Source organism: Harpia harpyja, chromosome 12, assembly GCF_026419915.1.
Source record: "Harpia harpyja isolate bHarHar1 chromosome 12, bHarHar1 primary haplotype, whole genome shotgun sequence".
NCBI lineage: Eukaryota > Metazoa > Chordata > Aves > Accipitriformes > Accipitridae > Harpia > Harpia harpyja.
This window is the reverse complement of record NC_068951.1, coordinates 6,863,952-6,886,909: the sequence shown is the minus strand read 5'-3', so window position 1 is coordinate 6,886,909 and position 22,958 is coordinate 6,863,952. Positions and strand designations below refer to the sequence as shown.

At 44.7% G+C, this 22,958-nt stretch overlaps 1 protein-coding gene, 1 long non-coding RNA gene and 2 other non-coding genes across 5 annotated transcripts in view; 1 reads left to right on the top strand and 3 right to left on the bottom strand.

Moving 5' to 3' along the window:
- The window catches only part of LRRC75A (leucine rich repeat containing 75A), a 96,609-nt gene extending 93,778 nt beyond the window's left edge, over nt 1-2,831 (top strand). Inside the window, exon 4 of the mRNA XM_052803266.1 lies at nt 536-2,831. Within this exon, the coding sequence (XP_052659226.1) occupies nt 536-1,121 (586 nt within the window). The 3' untranslated portion in view covers nt 1,122-2,831. The remainder of the gene's footprint in view (nt 1-535) is intronic.
- A 9,976-nt stretch (nt 2,832-12,807) lies between these two features.
- LOC128148887 (uncharacterized) lies at nt 12,808-22,515 on the bottom strand. Of its 2 annotated transcripts, XR_008237447.1 has the most exons (5): nt 22,410-22,509; nt 21,569-21,616; nt 21,008-21,084; nt 19,162-20,233; nt 12,808-14,386 (listed from the first exon to the last, which is right to left on the bottom strand). It is a non-coding gene; the product is annotated as an uncharacterized LOC128148887 (long non-coding RNA). The 2 variants fall into 2 exon arrangements; XR_008237446.1 differs by lacking the exon at nt 12,808-14,386 and having other exon boundaries at nt 18,050-20,233; nt 22,410-22,515.
- On the bottom strand, nt 20,306-20,379 carry LOC128149743 (small nucleolar RNA SNORD65). Its single transcript, XR_008237809.1, has one exon. It is a non-coding gene; the product is annotated as a small nucleolar RNA SNORD65 (small nucleolar RNA).
- LOC128149736 (small nucleolar RNA SNORD49) lies at nt 21,229-21,303 on the bottom strand. Its single transcript, XR_008237800.1, has one exon. It is a non-coding gene; the product is annotated as a small nucleolar RNA SNORD49 (small nucleolar RNA).
- Nucleotides 22,516-22,958: the final 443 nt, after the last annotated feature.

Here is a 22,958-nt window from a genome sequence, read left to right as displayed (position 1 = left end):
TGCAGGTGTCTGTCCTACATTTGCTGTCTCGGGCTAAAGTCGTTCTGGCTTGGGATCTCAGTTTCCCACCTGTACAGCCAAGAGGACGAACACATGCCCTCTCGCTCAGAGAGCTTTGTAACCAGCAGTGTGAGAAGCGTTACAGCAGCACTAGCAATTCCTGTCCAACTAATCAAGGGCTTCCTCACTCTTTTTGCACCTTTAAGAGCACCAGGCTAGCCTCTTTATTCCAGGGTTTTGCAGTGGCTGTAGAAAAGAACTCTGCACTCTTTCTGAATTAAGGTTTTTTTTAATCTGGTACTCCTTGTTTCTGGCCCTCTTCTATCAATAAACAGCCTTGAAATGTCTCTGTGCCCCCACAACTGCACAGACACACTCCTGGTCTCTGCAGAGGAGATGGTTAGCCCCAGTTGAACATCCAACCTAAATAACTCATGTTCTTGCTCTCTCCAAGAGAGCCAGGGAGCCCAAAGCGATGCCACGGAGCAGAGACGTCCCCCCACATTAATGTCCCTCTCCTTCTCTTCCCCCGCAGCTTGAAAGCTGTCCTGATGGGGAAGCCTCAGGACAACACGGTGGACTTGTCGGGCATCCCGCTGACGCTGAAAGACTTGGACCGCGTCACGTCCTACCTCCAGCACAGCTCGGAGCACATCGACACGGTGGAGCTGTGCTTCACAGAGCTGACGGACGACATGCTGCTGCAGCTGCTGCCAGCGCTCTGCGTGCTGCCCCACCTCACCACCCTCTCCCTCAACGGCAACCGGCTCACCAAAGCCATTCTACGGGACCTCACCGAAACCCTGAAGGACCCCAAGAAGTTCCCCAGCGTCACCTGGATCGACCTTGGCAACAACGTGGACATCTTCTCCTTGCCGCAACCCTTCTTGGTCAGCCTAAAGAGACGATGCCCAAAGCAAGGCAACTTGCCAACTATTCTGGAGTTTGGCGAGGGTCAGGTAAGCGATCTGGAGAGCCAAGACGGCCTGGCTGAGAGCCAGGAGGACCTGCGAGCTGGTCCAGGCAAGACTGACAACATAGGTTTGCAGCAGACGGACAGAACAGTTGAGGCTGGGGAGCTCCCCAACTCGGAGCAAGGTGCTGCGACGCCGCAGACATGATGTCCGGCTCCGTGGCTCTTGGGTGGGCGCGTTGAGCAAGGATGACTTAAAACCGAGACCTCAGCGTTGGAGGTCCTGGTGGAGGGTCGATTCACGCGGTGGGTTGCTTTGGGAGTCCAGACTGCTGCCTTCCTCCCGTATGATGAATGTCAACTTTTTTCTTTTCCAAGACCAGATAAAGGTGAACACGTTGAATACTTGTATTTTATAAAAGCTGGCCAGGTATTTTTGAACATTAGTGACGTGCTATGCTTTTTAACCTCTCAAAAACGCGTCTCTAAGGTGGTGTAACACGAGGCCCTTCCTTAGAAGAGCACAAAAGGGGAGAAGAAAGGTGCCCAGACTTTGCAGGGAAGGGCTCGCTTTTCTTAGTGCTGGATCCCAGCCAGAGCCCCACTGCTCTCCCACATGTGATGGACAGACAGCAGTCACCCCAAAGAGGACTGCCGCCGAGATAAACCTTAAATCCTTTCCAATCCTGACTTCAGGAGATGCTGATGAATAGCATAACTGCTGAGATAAAACAAAGTCTGATCACACACTAACCAGGGGTGTTTCTCTTAATATAGCGAGCCAGCCCAGAGGGAGAGCTTTGCTTTCCTGGTGCGGAGCTAAATCCCAGCCTGCAGCGTGCCTGGTTGGCTTTCTCACCCTCCCGCCTTACCGAAATCAGGCTGGCACTTGTGCCTGCCCAGTATTTATTCAGACGTGAAATCCAGTTTCCCACCAGCCGTGCTGCTGTAATAACTCCAGAGCTTTTAATGTGGTACCTGGAGCTTGCACCAGCAACACTGGGAGTATTTGATCCATTCTGGGGAGCGATCCGCAAAATCTGGAGCCGGGCCTCAGCTCAGGTTCATTGCTGCTGTTGACAAAACAGACCACAATACTGAAGGTTTATAAAAGAAAAAATAATCCTGGGGTTCATCCCTGTATCACTGCCACTGAGGGCTGGGCAGACACAGCCAGCTGGAGATTTAAAGCCTCCGAAAGGCTGTTGGGTCACTTGGCTGTGTCCATCCCTCCCAGACCAGAAGTGCTTTGTTTCTAAAATGTCATTTTGTTTTTTTCTAAAAGAGACAGGGGGTTGATTTTATTTTATTTTGGATGGAAAATGGATCACCCCAGAGCAGCAGCACTGGAATGGGCACTTAGGCTTTTGAACCAGAATTTCATTTGATCCTAAACCTGGGGGAGGGCAGGAAAGTGTGAAAAACTTCCTCTCCTTTACATTCAAAGGACCAAACATGACTCCCTTTGCTAAGAGGGAGCCCTTTTCTATCTGTTCAAAGCCCATCCCTGAGCAGCTTTACAGCATCGTTTTCCTGGCTCACAGCAGTGACTCTCTGGCTTTGCTGCTTCTGGGTGCAAACGCCGTCAGACTTTTTGGTCGTCTCTTTGGCTATGTTCATTTAACATCACTGCACCGGGAAGCTTTTTCCAGAGGGGCTTCATGCTGTCGGTTGTTGTTTCTCCTCCGTACGCAAGTAGATAACTTAGAAGAAGCTCTGCTACTCGTTTTAATACATTTGGCAACGTTCAGTATGATTTGCATGTATCCAAGCGTTGTTTTTCCTTTTTTTTAATGCTAACTCTTTCCAACAGGCATGAAAAAAACTTGCAGTGAATAAACTGTTCTGTTTGAAATAAAGGAGCTATCTGTAATCAAAGTGAATGACAATGTTTAATAAAGACCCAGTGTTGAATTTTTCCTCTGTTCAGGTTGAAATGCCCAGCTGGCAGGCCAGAGCACCCCAGCAAAAAACCAGTGCTAAGCACTGCAGCTCTGGGTTCTCCAGGGTGCTTAAGAAAAGGGTCGCTGTAGCTGGCTGGAGAAATAAATAGCCCAGTTTATGGGCTGGATTCTGCAGGGTGGGCACAAGGTGGATGCAGAAGCATCGTAAAAGCATCTGTTAAATTTTAAATGTTGCCAGTGTGCAAAACCAACGTGGGAGAAAGGAATACTGAGAATGGCATACTGCTCCACAGGGTATTTATCTCCAGTGTTACAGTCTCAGTGCACTAAAGGAAACGGCTTTTTATTTGCAGCAAGGACTCTATATATGATCTTTGTTCCAGCACCCAAACCATGGCAGGGGACAGGACATGGGGGCCAGCGTGCTGGTGGGAGCAGGTTTGTCCTAACGCCCAGGAGACCTCTCCCGCCGCACTTGGGGACTGTTTCTACCCTTATTACAACTTTAATAAGGTGCCTTTAGTAGAGGTATAAATTAAGCAAGATGTGATACACGGGGTTGGCTGGGTCTCAGCTGCATCCCTAACCATCAGCCCATCCTTGGGGGAGGTTGCACTTCTCCCGCTCCCCAGTAGCCACACACGGGGGTCTCCTTGCCTGGAGCGGGCTGTGGGATGGAGCTTATGGCACGTATGTTTTGTTCATATGGAAAGGCTGACAGGCAGCATGTAGAGCCTTTGCCTACACCCAGGGCAGGCAGTGAGACACAGGCAGCAAATCCACCGTCACTACTTCATCCGCCACGTGCATAGGTCGCCCTGCTGTGCCAGTAGTAGATCCTGCATGGAGATTTGTTAACTCAATGTATGGAGATTTCATCGAGAACAAGATTTCTCCTTGCAAAAAAGAAACGCCAGCAATTTCTTCTGTAAGAGGTCAGGCTCTGGTTTGCTCAGTACCTCAGTACTCAACACTGGGCTCCCCTCCTTACACACAGCTCAGGCCCCTCTGTCTGTTTAAATTATTTCAATCGCAAGCTCCTTGCTGCAAGCTTTTTATTTTCTGCTAAGTATTTGCACAGGAACCAGCCATCCTGGGCCTCAGTATCTGTCTGGACCCCCCAGTTTGGCCATGCAAATTCATCAACCAGAGGCACTTTGCATTTAGAGCGCTGCATCATTTATTGATGCTTTGCACGCTCAATTCCCTCACCGACACAAACCACCCAGGAGGTCGCTCCTGCCACATTTCCCCTCCAGCTCAGCTTCTACCTGCTATGAAACACATCAATCAAGCAGGAGACATTTTGCATTTATCAGGCTTTTTCTGCAAGGGGTTACCGGCAGCCCACCAGCTCAACTTTGAGCTGCAGAGGGCTAAATGCAAGGCTCTGTCCCCAGAGCTGCCACAGATGTGCTGCAAATCAGGAATACCTTGTCCCAGCCGTCCCCCTCCGCTGTGAAATGCTGTCGTTGGGTCCCTCGTGTGATCATCCAGGGCCACGCTGCAAATGATGAGCCTCTGGAGAAAGACCCTACATCCCTCAGCCCTTCGCCCTGTGCGGACATTGCACCGCTTGAGCTAGCTCTGCTCCACTGGTACAGACAGGCTGGTGCCAGTATCTCTGTGCCCAACGAGGATTTAGCCCTACCGAGAAAGGGAAATGACTAGAAAGGGCCTTTTATCAACATATTCGTGCATGCTGAAGCATGCACCAAATTACTGACTTTCATAGGAGAAAAAAACCCCCACAGCTCCAGTAGAGACAGTTACTCAGTTATAAAAACAAGAGGGCTTTACCTAATCAGTCTCTTCCTTGCAGTGTGGATTCGGTCAATTAGCCATTTACTGCACTTCAGGATGATGATGATGATCCTGTGGGCTCAGTAAAGAGTATTTTTTTTTTAAGAATGTAGCATGAGATTGCTTCCCTTCCCAGCTCATCAGCATCAAAACAAGCTTGGAGCTCACTCCATATATAATCAATGTTCCCTGTGCTACACTGGCCTGCTTCTTCTGGTCAGAAGCTTTTAAATGGCCCTAGAAGAAGGATTTAAGTACTGAAAATCACTGCTGTTAGAATATTAAAGTTGACTGAGGTCATTTCTTGTCATAGGGGGGAGGAAGTGGCCACCATAAAATAAAAAAGTCCATAAAACATCCAAGCCCTGTTTGGTTAGTTATCTCCACCAGCGCTACACAGCTCTGCCTGTGCATGAAGGAAACGAGTCTGTGGGAGAAGATTTATGCCTTCAGCAACAAAAATGTAATTGGAAATAATTCTGTACAGATTGAAGAGCCCACACTGAGGGGAATCGAAACAGTAGGTGAGGAATGAGAGAGGCATGAAAGGGCTGATGCCACACGCTCTGGAGGGCTCGTTCCAGCTGGGTTATCTCGGAAGAGTTTGCACAAGCCCTGTTTGGGTTTTGAAGGTGATTAGTCATTTAAAATGAGGGTTACATTCCTGGGGGGGGCTAGGAGCAGGCAAGAGGGCTGGTGATGGTCACCCCCAAGCATGGACTGCACTGGAAAGCAAGGAAGCCACAGAAAGCACTGCTGGGGACATCAAGAAGCTCAAAAATACTTTGGCCAAAAGCATTGCTTGCTGCTCACCAGTCCTTTGGAGAGGAGCAGAAGACTGCAAATGCCTACCCAAAAGTGCCGCAGAGGAAAGGCCAAAAAGTGACCTAAAGGACTAAAGGGATACCAGGGAAGGCAGCAGCGGCTGAGCCGGGGAGTGGGCTGCCCCAGGCAATAAAACCACACCGGGTTATCGCACTGCAGCTCACTTTGCATTCAGGCACAAATGTTTCAGTGCTTTCCTATGGTCCAGCACACCTCGTTTCAGCAGCGGGAGAGGAGGGGGCTCCTGAGCTCGTGCAGGGACCACTCATGACCTCAGAAATGCAAAGACTCCCATTTTCCATTAACTAGGAGCACATCACCGGTAGCTGCTATTGCCAAGGAAACCAATTGACCTTATCAGCAGTATTCATATATTAATCCTTACGAGGAAGGGAAAAAACAACTAACCTAACCTCTCCTGCGTAATGTTCCTCGGTGAGCAACAAATGTAATCTTCTTCCAACCTCTTTGGAACACAGGTATCATCCTGGAAACATCACGCAGTGATCCCACTCTTCCTTCGCTCCAGGGGCAGTTAAGTTTTTACCTGCCAGGGTGCTGTATTCCACTAGCAAACTATACACAGCAAGAGGAGATGATCTTTCCAGCTCTATTAAATGTCTTTAGCATTAAATTCTGAAGGACAAATGGGCAACCAGATCCATCCCTCACAGACCTCCAACAGCCTCCAGCAGTGCAAGTCTCACCATTTATTTCATACCAGCACGCCCCATCTTCACAAAATATTCTCAAATGCTCAACAGCTGTAAGCAAAAGAGCTGATGACCCTGCAATAACAGAACCTGCTGGGCTTTGGAGATTCAGTCTTTCCTTTCCATGCCTTGGGGGAATAGAGGTCTTCTACACTGATGAAGTGGATCTCGATGGGGATCACTCCTCTCCCTTGCAACACCCCACAACCAGCGATTGCACGCTTTCAAGACACGGGTTTGCACACAGCCAGGCAGCACATCATGAATTCTACTTATCACCCAAAGCTAGCCAAAGAATAAGAAATACAACAGGTTTGGGTTCTACAGTGTATTTACATGTGCGTGGTCAAGGACAGCTTGTCCACGAGGAAGGCAAAGTGAGGAGCAAACACCATCTCCCCGCACCCATTACAGCCACGCTCTCCGCTTTGAGCCCAGTGCAATAATAGCCGGGGCAATGCCACGCTGAGCTACAACCTCCACAAACTTTATCATAAATGCAAATATCTGCAGCTAGCGACTGCTTGCGGGCAGGAATGTTCATAGCCAGGAGACAGGCAGAAGAGACAGGGAAATATTAGTGCAGGGCTGGCTGCGAGGCTGCCCGCTTACTTCACCCCACTGCAATCCACACTCTGCTTGTACCAGAAAAGCTCCTCCAAATCCACGCAGGTGCAACCCTTTCCTCACCAGGACCAAGCCCTGGGGGGGATCGAGGCTCCTCTCCCTGATGCACACAGCCCAACGCATCCTTTGCTCTCGCATTCTCACTCACATCCATCACACCCACCTTTAGAACAAATCATCTTTTTTTTTTTTCCTTCCTCATCTTTATTCAGAGGTAAAACTGAATATCAGGTACAGAGGAGGGTGTCTGGGCAGGGCAGGCAAATGTCTGCACTTGCTAAAGGATTGGGCTTTCCCCGATGCAGCCTCCTCTCCACCTCAGCAAAACCCAACTTGCGTTGTATTTATTTTCATTTCCTTCTAAGCTTTAAGAGAGAAATATATATTTGCAGGGCTGCAGCGCATGGCAGATTTCCCGTGTGCTCCCCAGGAACACACAGCACTGCAGGGTAGAACTGAAATAGTAATTAAAGTGGAGGGGGTGGTGGGTGCAGGCTGGGTTTTTTTCTTGCATCTGTATTTTGCAGCCTCTGGGTTGTAAAGAAGCAGGTTCGTAGGAAATGGCTGGTTGTGGGGAACGGGTGAATGAAAACTAATCACAACTGCTGCAAAAGACGGTGGGTTTTCAATGTGAAAAACATGTTTTTCAAACAAGAAAAAGCTGACCTAGTTGAAAAGCCAGAGAGCAGCAGGTCAGCTGACTTCTATTGTCGTTACGAATATTTATTGGAAAATGTGGTGCTCGGGGAGCATGAAGAGTGCTTTTCAGGGACCGAGAAGGATTTCTACACTTGTCATGGTAGATGTCTAGTGAGTGCCCTCCTGAGCAGATGCTGCTGTTCCTGGGTGCAGATGCAACCAAACCCTTGAAGGCAGGAGCGTGCCAACCTGCCCAGAGTGGAGCTATATCAAAATCTCGATGGAAATCCCAATATCCAAAATTTAGGAATGCTGGGGTGTCATTTTCCTGAGCAGACAGGTCCAGAGGAGAGCCACCAGCCCTACGTATGCCCCGGGGTCTCTCCTTCCAAAATCATGAGTCACACACAAAATCAGACCTTCTCCACCTCAAACACAACAGCTGGGGAGTGATTTTGAAGGCTGTGAGCCAGGCTATAGCAAAACCTACATGAATAGTCTGGTTATTATGAGGAAAATCAACTCTTGTGAGAATGCTTCAGCTGCAGCTGGTTAAATAGAGAAGAAACCAGCAGGAGCTAAGGAAGATGTTTGCAGGATGCAGTTTTCCCAGGGAGAAAGTGACTCTGATGGGGTTGCAACGAAGGACACAAAAAGGGAGAAGGTTGAGACCTGGGCAAATCTCACCCACAACATCTGGGATTAAAAAACCATCTGCATAAAAAACCAGGAGGCTAAAACTTTCAGCTGCCCCCATGCTACCTGAAGCCTGATATTTTTCCCCTTTACTAACAGAAGAAAAAGTCCTGGCTAGGGGAATCTTTTGCATTATTTATTGGCAGCTCATGCTGGTGTGTTTAATGCTGGCCCTAGAGATAGCAAATAGTCTGCTTGAGCCCAGCTGATAGGGGAAAATGCATATAGCAGCATCTGGAAAAGTAACTAAGTATTATCCCTCAAGGGCTACCTGTTTTACATACAAAACACTGAGCAAGCACAGTTAGAAACCAGAGGGGCTTTATCTCTTGCTGATGAAGGAGATCTGAACCCAAATTACATTGCAGTTCAGATGTGTGCAATTCTTGTTGGAATCATTTTCCTTGGTGGAGTGATAAGGCCAATGCCAAAATACTTCAGGGCCCAGGAAAAAAAGTGCCAGATGCCAACTACTGAGCACTGGGGGTACCAGCCTCCTGCAAGCAGGGATAGATGGAGCAGGCCACCTTCCCCTTCCAGCCCATCAATTATCTCCTACATTTCAGTGAGCAAATATTCCACCCAGTTGTGAAATTTCCCTTTTACTATCACCACAATAATAATAATAAAAAAAAAATCTGATGTATCCTATTGTTTTGGTGCTTATGGCAATGCCTTGGCCAGGATGAGTGCTCTCTTGCAGCAGATGCTCTACAAATATGACAGCCCCTGCCCATGACCACGGGGAGCGCGGCATCCTTCCACCATGCACTCAAAGCTAACGACCAGCAAAAGTGACTCTCAACTTACTTCTTTAAATAAGATGGATTTGAAGACCAGTTTTCCTAAACTGTCAGGATTAATATTGGCTTTGGAAACATCTCACAGATTTTGCTATGCAATCCATGTATCCTGCACTAGTAAGAGTGTCGAGGGAAAGCCTGCAAGGCTCGCTTAGTGGCTCTCAGCCTCCGAGTATTAAGTTGGCAGATCAGCCTTCAGAGGTCACAGCTAAATTGAGTAGATTTCATTGATTGCACCATTAATTACCTGCCCAGCAGAAAGCTCCTGCACAATGGATGACCGGTTAATTTACAACAGATTGCTCATAGGAAGCTGTATTACTGAGAAAGGCAGTAGCAATTGGCCAGGCGGTAGCAAGTACTGCTCTTCTGCTACCTGGTGAGATGGTCAAGCTTACAACCAAACTTACTGACCTCCTTTTTCAGACGTTGCAATAACCAGTGTCTCCAAGCAACATCATCAAAAAATGGTAAAAAAGAGCTGTACATCCAAAATACGTGACTTATATTGAGCTGAAGGCTTGCTGGGAATAAAACGTGGATGTTAGTTTATTTCTTTGAGCAGCCATAATCACTAAGCTGGCGGGGAAAGAAAGTATTTGATCTACTTTGCTTGTGCTTTACCATTAACAAATGTTAGCGCAGAATTTGTTCACAAGGATGAACTGCAAGAGCTTTGCTAACTGGAAAGGACGGGGGGAACCCTGGATCCCAAGCTGGCACTGCGGGACAACTATTTAGGAACACAGTGCCAGCTTTGTACATGAGAACGGCATAAGCCCACAGCTCAGTTACCTATGATTGATGGGGAGTTGGAGCTGCTTTGTTTATAGTCCCTTCTGGGAGTTTTGGGCTTGCATTTTCTATCTTTTCTTCTGTAAATATGCAGAGAAGACCGCTGTTTTTACCTTTGGATTAGTTTATGGTTTTACATAAAATTGAAGACCTGATTTAGTAGAGTCAGAAAAGATGCAACCTGTTCACCACCACCTTTAATAATTTGTGCAGATTTCTAAATTCATTCCCTGAGTTTTCTGCCTCGTAATAGCTTATTGATTCCACGGCTTCTGTGCCATCTTTCATTCTTCTTTGCTATTTTATTAATTTAGTCTGAGAAGAAAAACCTGTGGAGCCTATATAGCATCCTTCAAGAAGGGTTCACTTAGCTGCACCTAGCAGGTTGGGCTGAGCAATCAGTTCCAGCCCAGCTCTTCAGTAAGCCTGTCCCATGCTGCATCTCTCAGCAAGTTGTTAGTGGAAGCAGAAATAGCATTTGAGGTTTACAAAAGAGAAGCATAGGGCCACTGCCTCGTGCTGTGCCAAGAAGGGGAGAAAGATCAATATATAACTCACTGAAGATTTGGCCCGTGCGTTTATCACTGGTTTTTTCTAGGCATGTGCTATGAGGCTGCTCTATTTCTGGCTCTCCCAATGGCCTGCTGTGTTACCTGTCAGCTGTGTCCTTCCCCAGGGGAAACCAGAGCTCCTCTTGGTTTGTGCAAGCCTTTGCGGAGGTGCTCTGCGATTAGGATTTTGCATCACAAGCAGCAGCCGAAGGCCTCCGCCAACAGTAGGACTGCAAGCAACAGCAAGAGACATGCTAAACACAACATGAAAATCGTAGCTACATGATTAGACCTCAAAGCACCTTATTACACGCATGCCTGTCCTACAGGTGTAAACTCCTGGAATAGATATACAGAGACTCAGATATATATGGAAAACTACAAGATAAAGGAAGGGACGTTGGCTATAACAAATATGGAAAATCCAGCTGCATCACAATGGGAATGAGCCTCCCCTTTCCTCTTTTGCAGCTGCCTCTTGTCTTGCTACTACCTCCAAGACAGACCTGCAATTCCAGCTTGTCTTATATAAATGAAATATAAGGCAGTAAAGAATCACTCTCTGAGCACCATGCACATCTAGCTCTGGTACCTGCTAACCTGGCTCTTACCAAACTCCTGTTGAATCCTCCACATAGAGATGCAGGCAGAAAATCTCAGAGGTAGATTTTCAAACACACAAAATAAAAGGCATCTGCTTCAGACTGTGTGCCTTTGCACGTCACTTTCCAATGGGAGAACTTCACCATTACTTTTTATTTCATCTCCTTCACTGTACACACCTGCTTGTTAAATTATGAATTTAAAGGCTAAGTATTTTTCCAACCGCTCTGGGGGAAGCTGTGCTTTCTTGCAAGCTCAGAGCTCCCCTCCACCACACGCAATGGAAATGGCACGGAGCTGCAGGCTAAAATGCAAAACTTAGCCTTTCTTTGTGCCCTTCACGTGCCTCTGTTTGCCACGAAAGCCTGCCAACTATGTTCAGGTTCTTTGCAAGAGATGGAAAGGAAAAGATAATCAGGCAAATTATAAAGGGGAGATTTTCAAAAGAACAAAACACCTACTTCTCCCTTCCGAGCAGCTGAAGAAGAGAGGCTTTGCAAATGTGCTTAAAGCCAACTGGGTGTTACGCATTTTCCCAACAACTGGCGAAAGTTACTGTAAAAATCACTGCATTGTTCAGCCGGGGGGGGGGAGGGGGGGGGAAGCAGCAGAACAGCTTAAAGCATTGCAACACTTGGGACATATGAGCTGTGTTTCACTACTGCTCATTTCTAATCTGAGCTCACATCAGCAGTATGTCAGGCCTGTTCAGTACATCAGCGGCACGGGAAGATGTTTGCAGTGCGCTAAATGAACCAAGTTCCCAGCATTGCTGGGAGAAAACCCGGCTTCCCACCTTAGAAGTAGTTAAAATCAGTCTTCTGCACGTCTCTCACTGCTGAAACTGCCCTCATTCTAGCTCATTAACCTGAGTGGATATTGCTTCTTTAAGCGATAATACTAATTAGGAAGTGGTAGAAGGCAAGAGCTATTTTCCCCACACCTACACAACACACAGTACACATACACATGCACAATGGAACTGCAGCTTTAATTTAGGTGGTGCTTTTCATATAAACTACATCTTGCAGACTGATCTTAGCAGCTCAGGTTTGCATGTCAGCAAAATTACCCATCTGATGGGCAAAGTCTGCTCCAAATCCACATGTGCCAAGCAAGCCACATTTAAAAGTTAGTCCCACACAAATTCAGCACAGCTTACATGAAAGGGATTAAACCAGCATTCTCTGATGATAACTGCCAAGCAAAAGCCAAGCAATTGGTAATACCCGATAGGAAATAAGCTCTGAACCAGTGCATTTCTGAAGCAATACCGTGTACTCACAACAAAACATCACCTGTGCTGTACAACACTTACATATTTAAGTGTCTAGAGGTCTCTATTATCTTGTCCTTATTTTAATCTGTCTTCCTCCAAATCATGTTTCTTCTCCCTTTCCCTCCCAGCCCACCAAAACTTCTTCCAAAGTAACAGACACTAACAGCCTCCCTCCGTGCACCAGGGTCAGTATTTTCCCATGACCACCAATTATTTCCTTCTCCCTCCTTAATTCCTAGGAAAATCTGAAGGGTGTGATTAGACACCAGCTTCTCTGGGAAATCATAATCTTTCCTACCTGCTTTAATTTCCTCTTCTAATGGATGTAGGTACCACCTCTTCTTCCTCTTGCAACTGTGACCTTCTGCCTGCTAGTCTACAACTTCAAATACTTCTTGCTTAATCATCAATCAGAAATGCAGCTTTCCCTCCTCACCTACCTCCAAAACCACCCCCCACTGCCCAGAAGTTTGCCATTTCGTCTTTGGAGCTTGCCACTCTGCAAGCAGCAGGAGAAATTAGATAAGCATAGTCTTATTTGTATAAAGTACTGGATTCTGTTAAGGAAAGAAAGAAAGATAGATGTAAAAAAAAAAACCAAACAAAAAAACACTACAACAAAAAAACCTCCAACAATCCTTGCTGTTTGCCTGAGCCATCGGGGAGCATTAAATGGGGTTGGATGTTTAAAATGAAATGGAGGTAAACAGCCTCACCTGGGGCCCCCAACGAGCACCAGCTATTTAATCAGTAAGGGTCAGCAACTGTCCTGACCTCAAGCCAAGCCCTGCATCAGTCTGCAAGCAGCCTCGAGGCTTTTAATAAGATTATTCAAGCTCTAACATTGTTCAACACAGATTGAGCCACCCCTTCTTGCAGCAACCTGCAGACCTTGCTTTTTAACAGGTGATCAGATTATCAAGGGGCTGTAGGGGGGGTGGGGGAAATTGCCAGACTGATTGGATGCAATTTTAATCCCTCAGATCAGGAATAAGACCTGCCTGTGAAGGATGAACTTATGGGCTGGTGAAAAAGTCTCCACTGCATCTGACAGTTTAAATCTTATGTTGTAGTTACAGTTCTGCACAAATATCCTCTCTGAACTGACCAAAAATCCGCACCCACAGCGACTGGGCTCCTGAACATGTTCTCCAGAGATGCTAAGGAGGGAAAAATTTCCCCAAGTACAGTATAACTTTACTGCCACTTTCTATTTACTTTTTATCCATTTCCTCTAACTTCCACAATCTCCAATTTCCTCCATGTACTTCACGTCTTTTGCAGCATCCCATCTGAAAACCCAACCACCTTAACCTGCTGCTCCCTTCATGAGAGGAGTTCCCCTGGAAGCAGAGCTGCCTTCTCCACCTCCCTCTGTACCAGAAACTCTCTCGAAGACACAAGCTAACAAGTCTTCACACAGCCACTAGAGAAATCGACCCCCAAAATGGGCTGAACTTCACCAACAGCTATCCAGAGCTGGGACAGCCATCAGACCAGAGCTGTCCCTTGATCCATGCAACCAGCTCCAGGTATCACAGCAGTTCTTCAAACAATTTTGGTGTCATTGCTGCTGCCTCCATCCTGCTCTCCTCCCTGAAACTCTTCTTTTTCCTCAGCTTTAGCCTCTGAGCTGCTGATACGCTGCCAAGTGACACAGCATTGCTGTCATCTCCAAAGACCTTTTTGAAGCTTAAAAGCGGTAGCTTTGAAATACCTTCTCCTTGATGTGGTCTCCCGTTTTGGACTACCAAACAGCCTGGCGCCAACACAAAAGCTTTGTATTGCCTCCTACAAACACAGAGCATCTTCCTCCCCCAGTACAGAAGCGTACGGGCTGGTTTAGAGATTACTGGATACGTATTAAATCAAATTCAAAGTGCACACACCTTGGTACAGCCTCTTCCCATTACCTTCTGAAATCACCATGCATTTCAAAGCACCCAGTTTGCACCTTGCTTTGAAACAATTCTCATCATCTTCACAGCAGGTACCCTATGTATTTCACATCCCGAGGAGCACTCGGCACAAAGATTTTATTATTTACTGCTACGGTTGAAGGTAATAAATATGTGATTTGACACAGTTAAGTAAAATTTCTTTATCCAACAACTGACCAAATTGGCCTTCCCTTTTCTCACCCACCCCAGCAAGGCTCTGATCTCCAGTTTCTTCATCTGTAATGAGGAGGTAATACAGCTTCACAGGAACGCTGGCAGACCATTTCAACATTATCTGATGGAAGCACAAGAGATGTAAAGCATTATATTGGGCATTTCATCTGCTCTTGCTGTGGGCCACGTTAAACAACTGGACATGTTCATAGATCACGTGAAGACCGGTATTGCATTTCCTGTCAGATAAGGGCTGTGATAACCAAATCTCTATAGGAAGTATTTGATACCACTAGTATCTTTACCCAGGTATTTATTAGTAAGTCTAAGCTGTTCAGGAAAATTTGTATCTGGGTGATAAGCTTAGACTTAGCTAGGAAGTTCATCTCTGAATGTGCTATCAAACCTCAAACCTATTCCACCATTCAGTTAATAATGGCACCCAATACAAACTCGCAGCCAACACAAACAAATCAAATGCAGTTAGCACACGTACAGAATATGAGAAAAACAAAGACAACCAAACTGAAGAAACTATCCTCCTACAGCATCTGGCAAAGCACAAGCAAGGAAGTAATTCAAAAATCCAGAAAATAAATTAGAATTATTAAAAAACCCAAGGAGAGCACACCAGAAAGCCATAGGTAGCTTTAGAAATATGGATCATTATTTCATTTGAGAGTTCATGTTGCAGCTGTGCTATGGAATTATTTTAACACAAATCATTACAAATAAAAACCCTGTTAAGAAAAAAATCTAAGTATTGACTTGCAAAAACTAAGAGGAGTCTAACAACAACAAAAAAAGCACGTACAGTAAAGGTCTTAATTATTGGAGAAGAAACTTTTAACATTTCAAGTTGATTAAAACAGCAGGGATTTCAAATTCAGTCTCCACCATGTAAATGATTTTCTCATTTGTATTTCATTCAGGTTTTACAGTTCCACACACAGGTGCTGGGCTGTGAGGTGTTTATTGGCTCCAGCTGAGCTGAAGCTCAACACCCACCACCAAGACGACACATCAGGGCTTTGCTGGGCAAGTCACAGGCTTTAGCAAGCAGCCAGGCTTGCAAGTCCAGAGGCTGCGTGCATTTGAGCAAAAGGTAATGAAGGGCAAATAATTCTTCATGTAGTATTTTTATTTTGTACTAAAGAAAACTAATTTTTAACTCCTTTGGCTCCTCATCACACTGTTTATTCATGCACTCTTGTGTCACTGCTGTCTGCTTAGACCAGAACGCTTTGGGGCTGGGACTGTTACTGCAAGGGCAATGGGTTTGCATACTGTCAAAGAAAATGGAGGCTCAGCCTTCACTGGTCCTACAGTAAGAAACATTATTAACAGCCAATTAGAGAGTGGTATTTTCACTGTGCGGGGGATTCTCTGCATGTTAATGAAAGTTGCAAATCTTATTAGACAACCAAGAAGGAACCAGCAGTAAAACCATGTTTCCCCAAACGAGCATCTTCCAAGGTTGCAAATCTCCTTCTCTACAGTAAATGCTCTGAACTTGATCACTGCACCATCTTGTGGGCTTGAGCATCAGGAGGTAAAACAGGGCAGATGTTATTCTCCCTCCTCCTGAATTAGAGCACAGGAGCACAAAATGCTGTTTTTTAAATATGTCCTTCTTGCATGCTCTATAGCAAATTCCACCTGTTAAATTCTTACAATTTTGAGCAGTATTAGGATCGGTTTGTAACATTTGGGATAAAATTGAGATACTAAATTACATGAACCGACAGAATAAGGTGCATGTTTGTCCTACCAGACCACTAAATGATGTGTTGACCTTGCCCTTTACAGGAACATGTGAAATGTGATCAACCTTTGGCAGCACAAAGTCAATCAGGTGCTGCAAACATTGCTGAGCTTGAGCCCTGGGTGAGCATGAGAAAGGCCAAACAGCCCCCAGCTATGTAGAGCCTTCACTCTTTGCTCAGAGCAATTCAGTGTCAATGCCTGTAGCATCTGAGAAATTATAACAAAATATTTGCTAATGTGGCAATTGGAAGGAAACATACCCATAAGTTTTCCTTGCACAACACTAGTATCATCTTAGTTGTTCCTTGCTAGAAAACAGCAAGTCCTCCAACAGTGCCTTATTCTTTTTCACTTATTGAAATGAGGGAGAGAAAAGTTAAAAAATTAACTGCTCTTCCATCTGCCTTCAAGAGAAAAGGAGTGCAATTTCAAAATTTAGGACCTATTTCATTCTGAAAAGCTAAGATACACAGTATATCCCTTCCTCCCTTCTCATTAAGTGGATACAGCCAGCTGAAACAGCAGCTACCAAGCCAAGAACACATCTTTAGATTTTAGTTAGTAGCTGGGATATATTATAGTAATTTATGGTTTTACATGAGTGATTATTTTAATGCTGATGTAGATACGACTGCTTTATAATACTAATCAAGAAGTAATGATGATAACCAGCATTTATATGAAATGTGAAGCTTGTGATTTACAAAAAGGAAACGGGAGTACTTGCAAGGCAGCCATTTCCCCACATTAATGTCTCTCCTCACAACGACATGAACCACACCAAACTTGCTTTCCTGTCCTCATCATTTTCATGCAACATTGGAAAGAAGGGATGAGACCAATGCACCTTGCCTGGCAACATGCAAGGAAACCATTTACACAACATCCATTCTAATTCATTCTACCTCAAACATGATGTGCGATCAGCTGCCTGCAGTTTGTGCCTCTAAACACAGTCACATGACAAATTCCCTGTACAGAGATGACAGGTCAGTCCCATCCCATCTTTAGTGCCCTGTATAAAAAGGAGCCTGAGGATTAGAGCCTAGTTACTGCTAAATACATACTCGCATCACAGAAGTGATTTTTGCAGTTGGCACCCTCTATGCCATCTCAGTACAGAAGGAAAAAGACACAAACAAGACGACTATTACCCGGAGCAGCCACTCTCCATCACATCAGCAGTCACAGCACATATTTTGTGGATAATACGTAATCACTGTGTTTTCTCTCACAAATGAATTACTACATGACATTGCCATCTCTCTTATTGCTAAAAGCTGGCACTCAGCTATTTCATCTATTTTAGATTTATCTGTGGTTGTTGGCTGTTGTTGAGTGCCAGGGACTCCTGCCAACTGTTCTCTTAAGCCTTTAGAAAATCCAAAATAATCGTATTTTAAAATCAGGATTTTTTTTCTGTTGCTTGTTCCCCAACACTGTAAAGTTGATGTGCTCCAAATGTAATCAAAACAGAATTGATTTTATTTCCCCTCCCCCCCAAGCACTGTAAGATAAATAGTAAGATTACATATGCTCCCATATAAGATCATAGTAATATGTTTAGGACACCTATTTTGTTCAAAAGGCACCATTTTCTAATGGGAGTAACACTTTTCCATTCATCCACCTTAGCAAAAACCAGCCTGTTAGAGGATCTCTGCTGAGGAAGTTTGGTTTTGATGAAAACAATCAACAAGAAATACTAAAATGAAACTCATGAACAGTTAACTGTAATAGATACCAACATGTAACAATAAACGCAGATGAACTGTTTCCTGTTTACGTAAGTATTCCCAGATCAACTCTTCTCTATGTTAATGAGATAATTCTGATACATACTTAGAACAATTACAAAAACAAGTTGCAGCAAACCTATCTTGAGCAAATTAAACAGCACATTAAACAGTCAAGCAAAAATTTGCTGTTGTTTGTTTACTGAGGGCATGTGGCTACACTTACCTCCATTATCATTAATGGCATACATTCTCATTTAAAAAAAAGCAGATTCCTTGCGCTCTTTCTGAAACTTTTAAAACCATTTTTATTTCCAATTCATATCATATCACCTCAGAAATGTCTTCCGTCAACATTCTAATACACAAGCTCTTAAAATCAGGAAAAAGTATTTTGTTTCATTAAACACTTGGAACAGAATCTAAGTCTACTTTAAAATTTTAATTAACATTGGAGCAACCTGTTCTTCACACTGCTCAAATACATTCAGATAAAAAGAAATGAATTAGTTCCAAACAAGTTTTGCATACTCCATTACCCAGGTTGAATGTTTATATTAAACCCTGCATGTATCACAGTAATGTTCCTAGGAGAAATCCAGATTAATTTACCTGCATGTTACACTCTATTGCTTTTTGACATTTCTCTGAAAAACATTAAACCTGTTCTTCCGTGATTAAAGTACGTAACTCTGACTTTTCAATGAAAGAAACCGCTGTGAAATCCCACATTTCATACAATTTATGCCCCAAGTGCAGACGCATGTGCTAGTTTCACAGCCACAGACAGCACGCCTCACCAATGCTGTCAGAGGGACAGAGACACTGCCCGTGATGCCAGATGGGCAGCAACAAGTCATAGCATCTTCTTTCTTTCAAGTAATCAGTCAAGAGACAAAACAGTCAAGAAAACAGATTCAGGTCTTTACATAAACTACACAGGGAAGTGCAGTCACAGCTGGGGCAGTTCCTGAAGTCTCGCCTGTGACCCCAAACAGGAGTAACATTTAAGTTCTGCTGTCACTTTTTCCCCTTGTCCCATCATGAAAATAAGCAAGCTCACACTGTGACTGGTTTTATGGACTACGAACCCCTGGGTAAAGCTGTATCCTGCTTTTTATTTTATGGCAACCAAGAACTGTTCACCTACATTACTGCAGTAAAAATATTACTCATCACAAACTACAATTTTTGACTGTTTTGTTGGCTGTTCTGAATGGCTTTTTCCTAGCCACACCCCGTCTGGCAAAATTTCCAATTGGGTGAGTTTCATTGCTTTCAGAAGCAATACCAAGCTATCTTCTACTTGGAGCTGTACAGTTTTAACATTATTTTGATTCTTGTTGGCACAGAATGAGCATGCACAAGGAATTAGTTTATTAATAAAGTTTACCTTTTTCAAAAAGCATACTCTAAAATCTTTCACTTGGTGACACCAAGTGGGCAAAATGATCAGCAACATCTGCATTGTTAAGTCTGTCTTGGTAGACATGCTCAATCGGTCTAGGTTTGATGAGACTCTTACATTCCACACTCTGCTATAAATATAAAAAGAGCATTGAAATGTTACAGCCTGCCAGTTATACTGACATAGTTAATCTAATTGGGAATTTCAGCCTCAGATGCTGTTTTTCTCATTTAAGCACCTCCATTTTAAGTCCCCAAGATTCCCCCAAAACCCTTTAACTTCCATTTATCAACTTCCATTGTAGACCAACCTCAGAATAAGGTATTATCACAAAGGCAGCATTTTTTACTCTTAGTAGTGACACTGAAGAACACTGACAAGTTGCAGACTATGAGTCTCTCTTCCCTTTCTCCACGTTTAATTTTAGATTCGCACATTTGGACCCTTATTTAGAAGAGATGCAGAACACTAGCTAGAATGCTATTGCTGCAGGAACAGATTCTGCTACCTCTGCAGCAGACTAAGAAAGGTTGAGGCCAAAATAGTGAAGAAATAGCAAGCCTGGAACAAACTGCAGAAAAAGTTGCATTTGCTCTTCTTGCTGTTAGGGGTATTTCAGGCCTAATCTCTCCGGTAATTACAGTAGCAGCATTAGTATCAGTTGTTTAAACTGTTTAAAGCAAGTAAATTACCAAACACCAGACAGAATGCTTACCAAACTAAAACCCCTTTACATTATCTGCAGTAGTTATACTGCAGTGTATATACATCTACTTTATAATATTATAGCAAATCACTGGAATGCTCAGCAGGTTTATTAACAATGTGCTGCAGAATGGAAAGTCATTCCTTAATGCAGTGAAGTGACAAAACCACACCCAGTTGGGTTTTTTGGAGAGAATTTTAATATATGTGTAATCAAAACAGTGTAACTGTTACCATTTCTTAACATCTTAGGGCAGAAAAATAGGTAGTTTACAAACACTAGTTCCCAAGCTCACGCGCATGTTTTGTTGGATTCCTTCTTCCTCAGACAAGATGTCTTCTGCATAAACACCTGTAATACAACAGCATAGATAAGTTAACCATTCAACACTAAGTGTTAACACATTGTTGATGTAAGGGATATCATCAGAAAAACCTTTGCTCACCACCAGTCAATCTGCCGGTAATTCCAGCAATTTTTGGTTAGTTTCATCATATGATATCTTTAGGTAAACTGATACATTTCTAGCAGAAGCAAGACCTTTATCCCTTTGCTATACAGTGCCATCAGCAAAACTGTAGTGCAGGAGACAGCTGCTCTTATACATTTACTGTCCACATTTTAGTCTACTGAAGTATTTTTTTGCCTAGAACTTCATTAATTACACTTTTAGAGCTAAGAAGATACAGAAATAGCAACATAGCCAATGAGAATGTTCTCAATTAGGTAATGTTTCTGAGACTATAGCCAAAAAACATTATGTTAAAACTAACAGCACACCAAATATTAAACTCACCCAGGAAGAATCTCATGCTCTTGCTATCTCACTGCCTTCCACAGGACTTGTGGAGAGCTGTAATATCAATTGGTAGACATTAGTAACAATTAGCACATGGCAGCAGAGACCCGCAAGCTATACCTAAACACAGAGCTACCAGGAAATAAATACCAGGCTTTAAATTTTGAAGAGAGGAGAGAAACAAAGCAGATGGATTCAAGCTATTAAGTATGAACTGACAAAATATGCTTCTCGAGTTTCTGGCAGCCTATAAAACTCATTCATTCTCAACTTAGATTGCCACCTGGTATGAAGCTCTGCATGGTCCAGTGAAATTCATCACTTACCTTCACATTAGGGCCATCTTCAAACAGCAACCTGCTCCCTGTCCCAGTTGCGTCACATTAATCTGGAAAGACCAGCTCTGCAGAGGAAGTGAAACAGATGGATGTGAAGCTATGTTAGATATTACAAGAGCACTTTTCACAGAGAGCAAGTATAAAAAGTTGCCCGATTAGTTCTAGAAGACAAATTTCTAGAACTCAAACTCTGCATGCATGTAGCTGTATTTCAGACAAATAAGAAGGTTATCGTCAGTTCTCGCATCTGACGGCACTTCCTATTCAGGGTTATCATCATCAACAGCCAATAACCTTTGTATTTGATTACTTAAAACACAGCAATTGTTTCATCCTGAACCAACAGTTGTGCATTTTCCCCTTTGTTTATAAAAGACGTTAGCTCTGTTAACTGAATGGTACATAAAATTAGTTTTAATTAGTTTTTATTTAACTTGCTTTATGATGTAATTGTTACAGGTTATTTTTGACTAACAGTCCTGTATTTAACTGCTTTATATCATTAGCATGTAAGTAAAGGCCTGGAACTTTCTTAACAACTTTGCGCACCTTAGTACAAAAACTTTAACTTCCTCTTCACTTCAAGACATCCTTCTGCTGTGGGAATAAAAGCAAAAGAAGCATTACTATAATACTCTTCAGCAGTAATTTTAGAAAATCATAAAGTAGCTTTATCGGGGGGGGGGGAACCCAACCAAAAACCCCACCAAAACCAGAACCTCACCACCAACAGTCTGCTTGTAATTCCACCAGTTTGTGTTGATATTATGAATCACCAAAATATTTGTATCACTCGGCTTTTAATAGTAAACAATCCTCTCTAAACTGTTTTTAGCCAGGAAACTTAGAAATCTCCCTTATGCAGCTTGCCAAACTGCATTTACCCTAAGGGCAATTTTTAAATTGAAATTCCAAACACCACCAATTCTAAGGTTGCAACATTCATGGCACAGAAAGGGTCTGGCACACTGAACCACCACCAAAAAAAAAAAAAAAAAAAGAGACACGTTTATCCAAAAATAGCGCCATAAAATAAAAATCCATAGAAGGCATATGGATGATATGGATGCCAAGCACTAACCACACAAGCGTTACCTCCCCGGCCCTTACAGAGCTCTGAGCTTGGCAGGACTCTGCCCCGGCAGTATGTGACTGCTACGAGCAACAAGGGACTAGCCTGAAAGCAGCCAGGAAGCTCATGAGGAGGAAGTAACCGAACGTGAATAGGCTTTACCCTCCCAAGCCTTTCACTACAAGCTCCACGAGCTCACCAAAGGCAGCACCACCCCGACTGCACCTCAGGCAGCGAACAGCAGCAATACCTGCCGTTACCTCACACATAAAGCAAGCTCTCAGGCCTCCCAACCCAACCGAGCCCCTTTTAACTTACCGGGGAGCCGTTTCAGCAGCCCCAGCGTAGTTCCAGCCCCGCTCCTTGGGTCCCGGCGGCCGGGATCGCCCGGTACCGGTGCCCGGCTCCATGGCCGGCCTGCGGGGACAAGGGCAGTCAGGCGACACCTGCTCCAAGGCCGCACCCCCCCGCCCGCGGAACTCCGGCCTCACGTCACCAACAGCGCTCCCCCCGCCGCTGCCTCCAATGGTCGGGTCCGGCCCGAGCGGCCCTGGGGACGTGGAGGCGCGGCGGACGCCACCACTGCCGGGCAGGGAGGAGTAGGGGGGCGGAGGCCCTCATCTCAGCTCCGCGGCGGAAAGGCCCCCTCTAAAAGAGAAAGGCGGCTCACTCCGCAAGCCGGGCCTCCGCGTCCTCCCTGCCCGCCTTCCACGACGCCCAACCGGCCCCGGCCCCGCGGACCCCACCTCACCCGCCACCAGGCACGCAGGACGAAAAGGAACGAAAACCTCCGGCGACCGCTTATAAAGGTTTGGGACGTACCACCCCGCGGCGGGGGGAGCGGACCGTGCCACTGCTCCAGCAAGG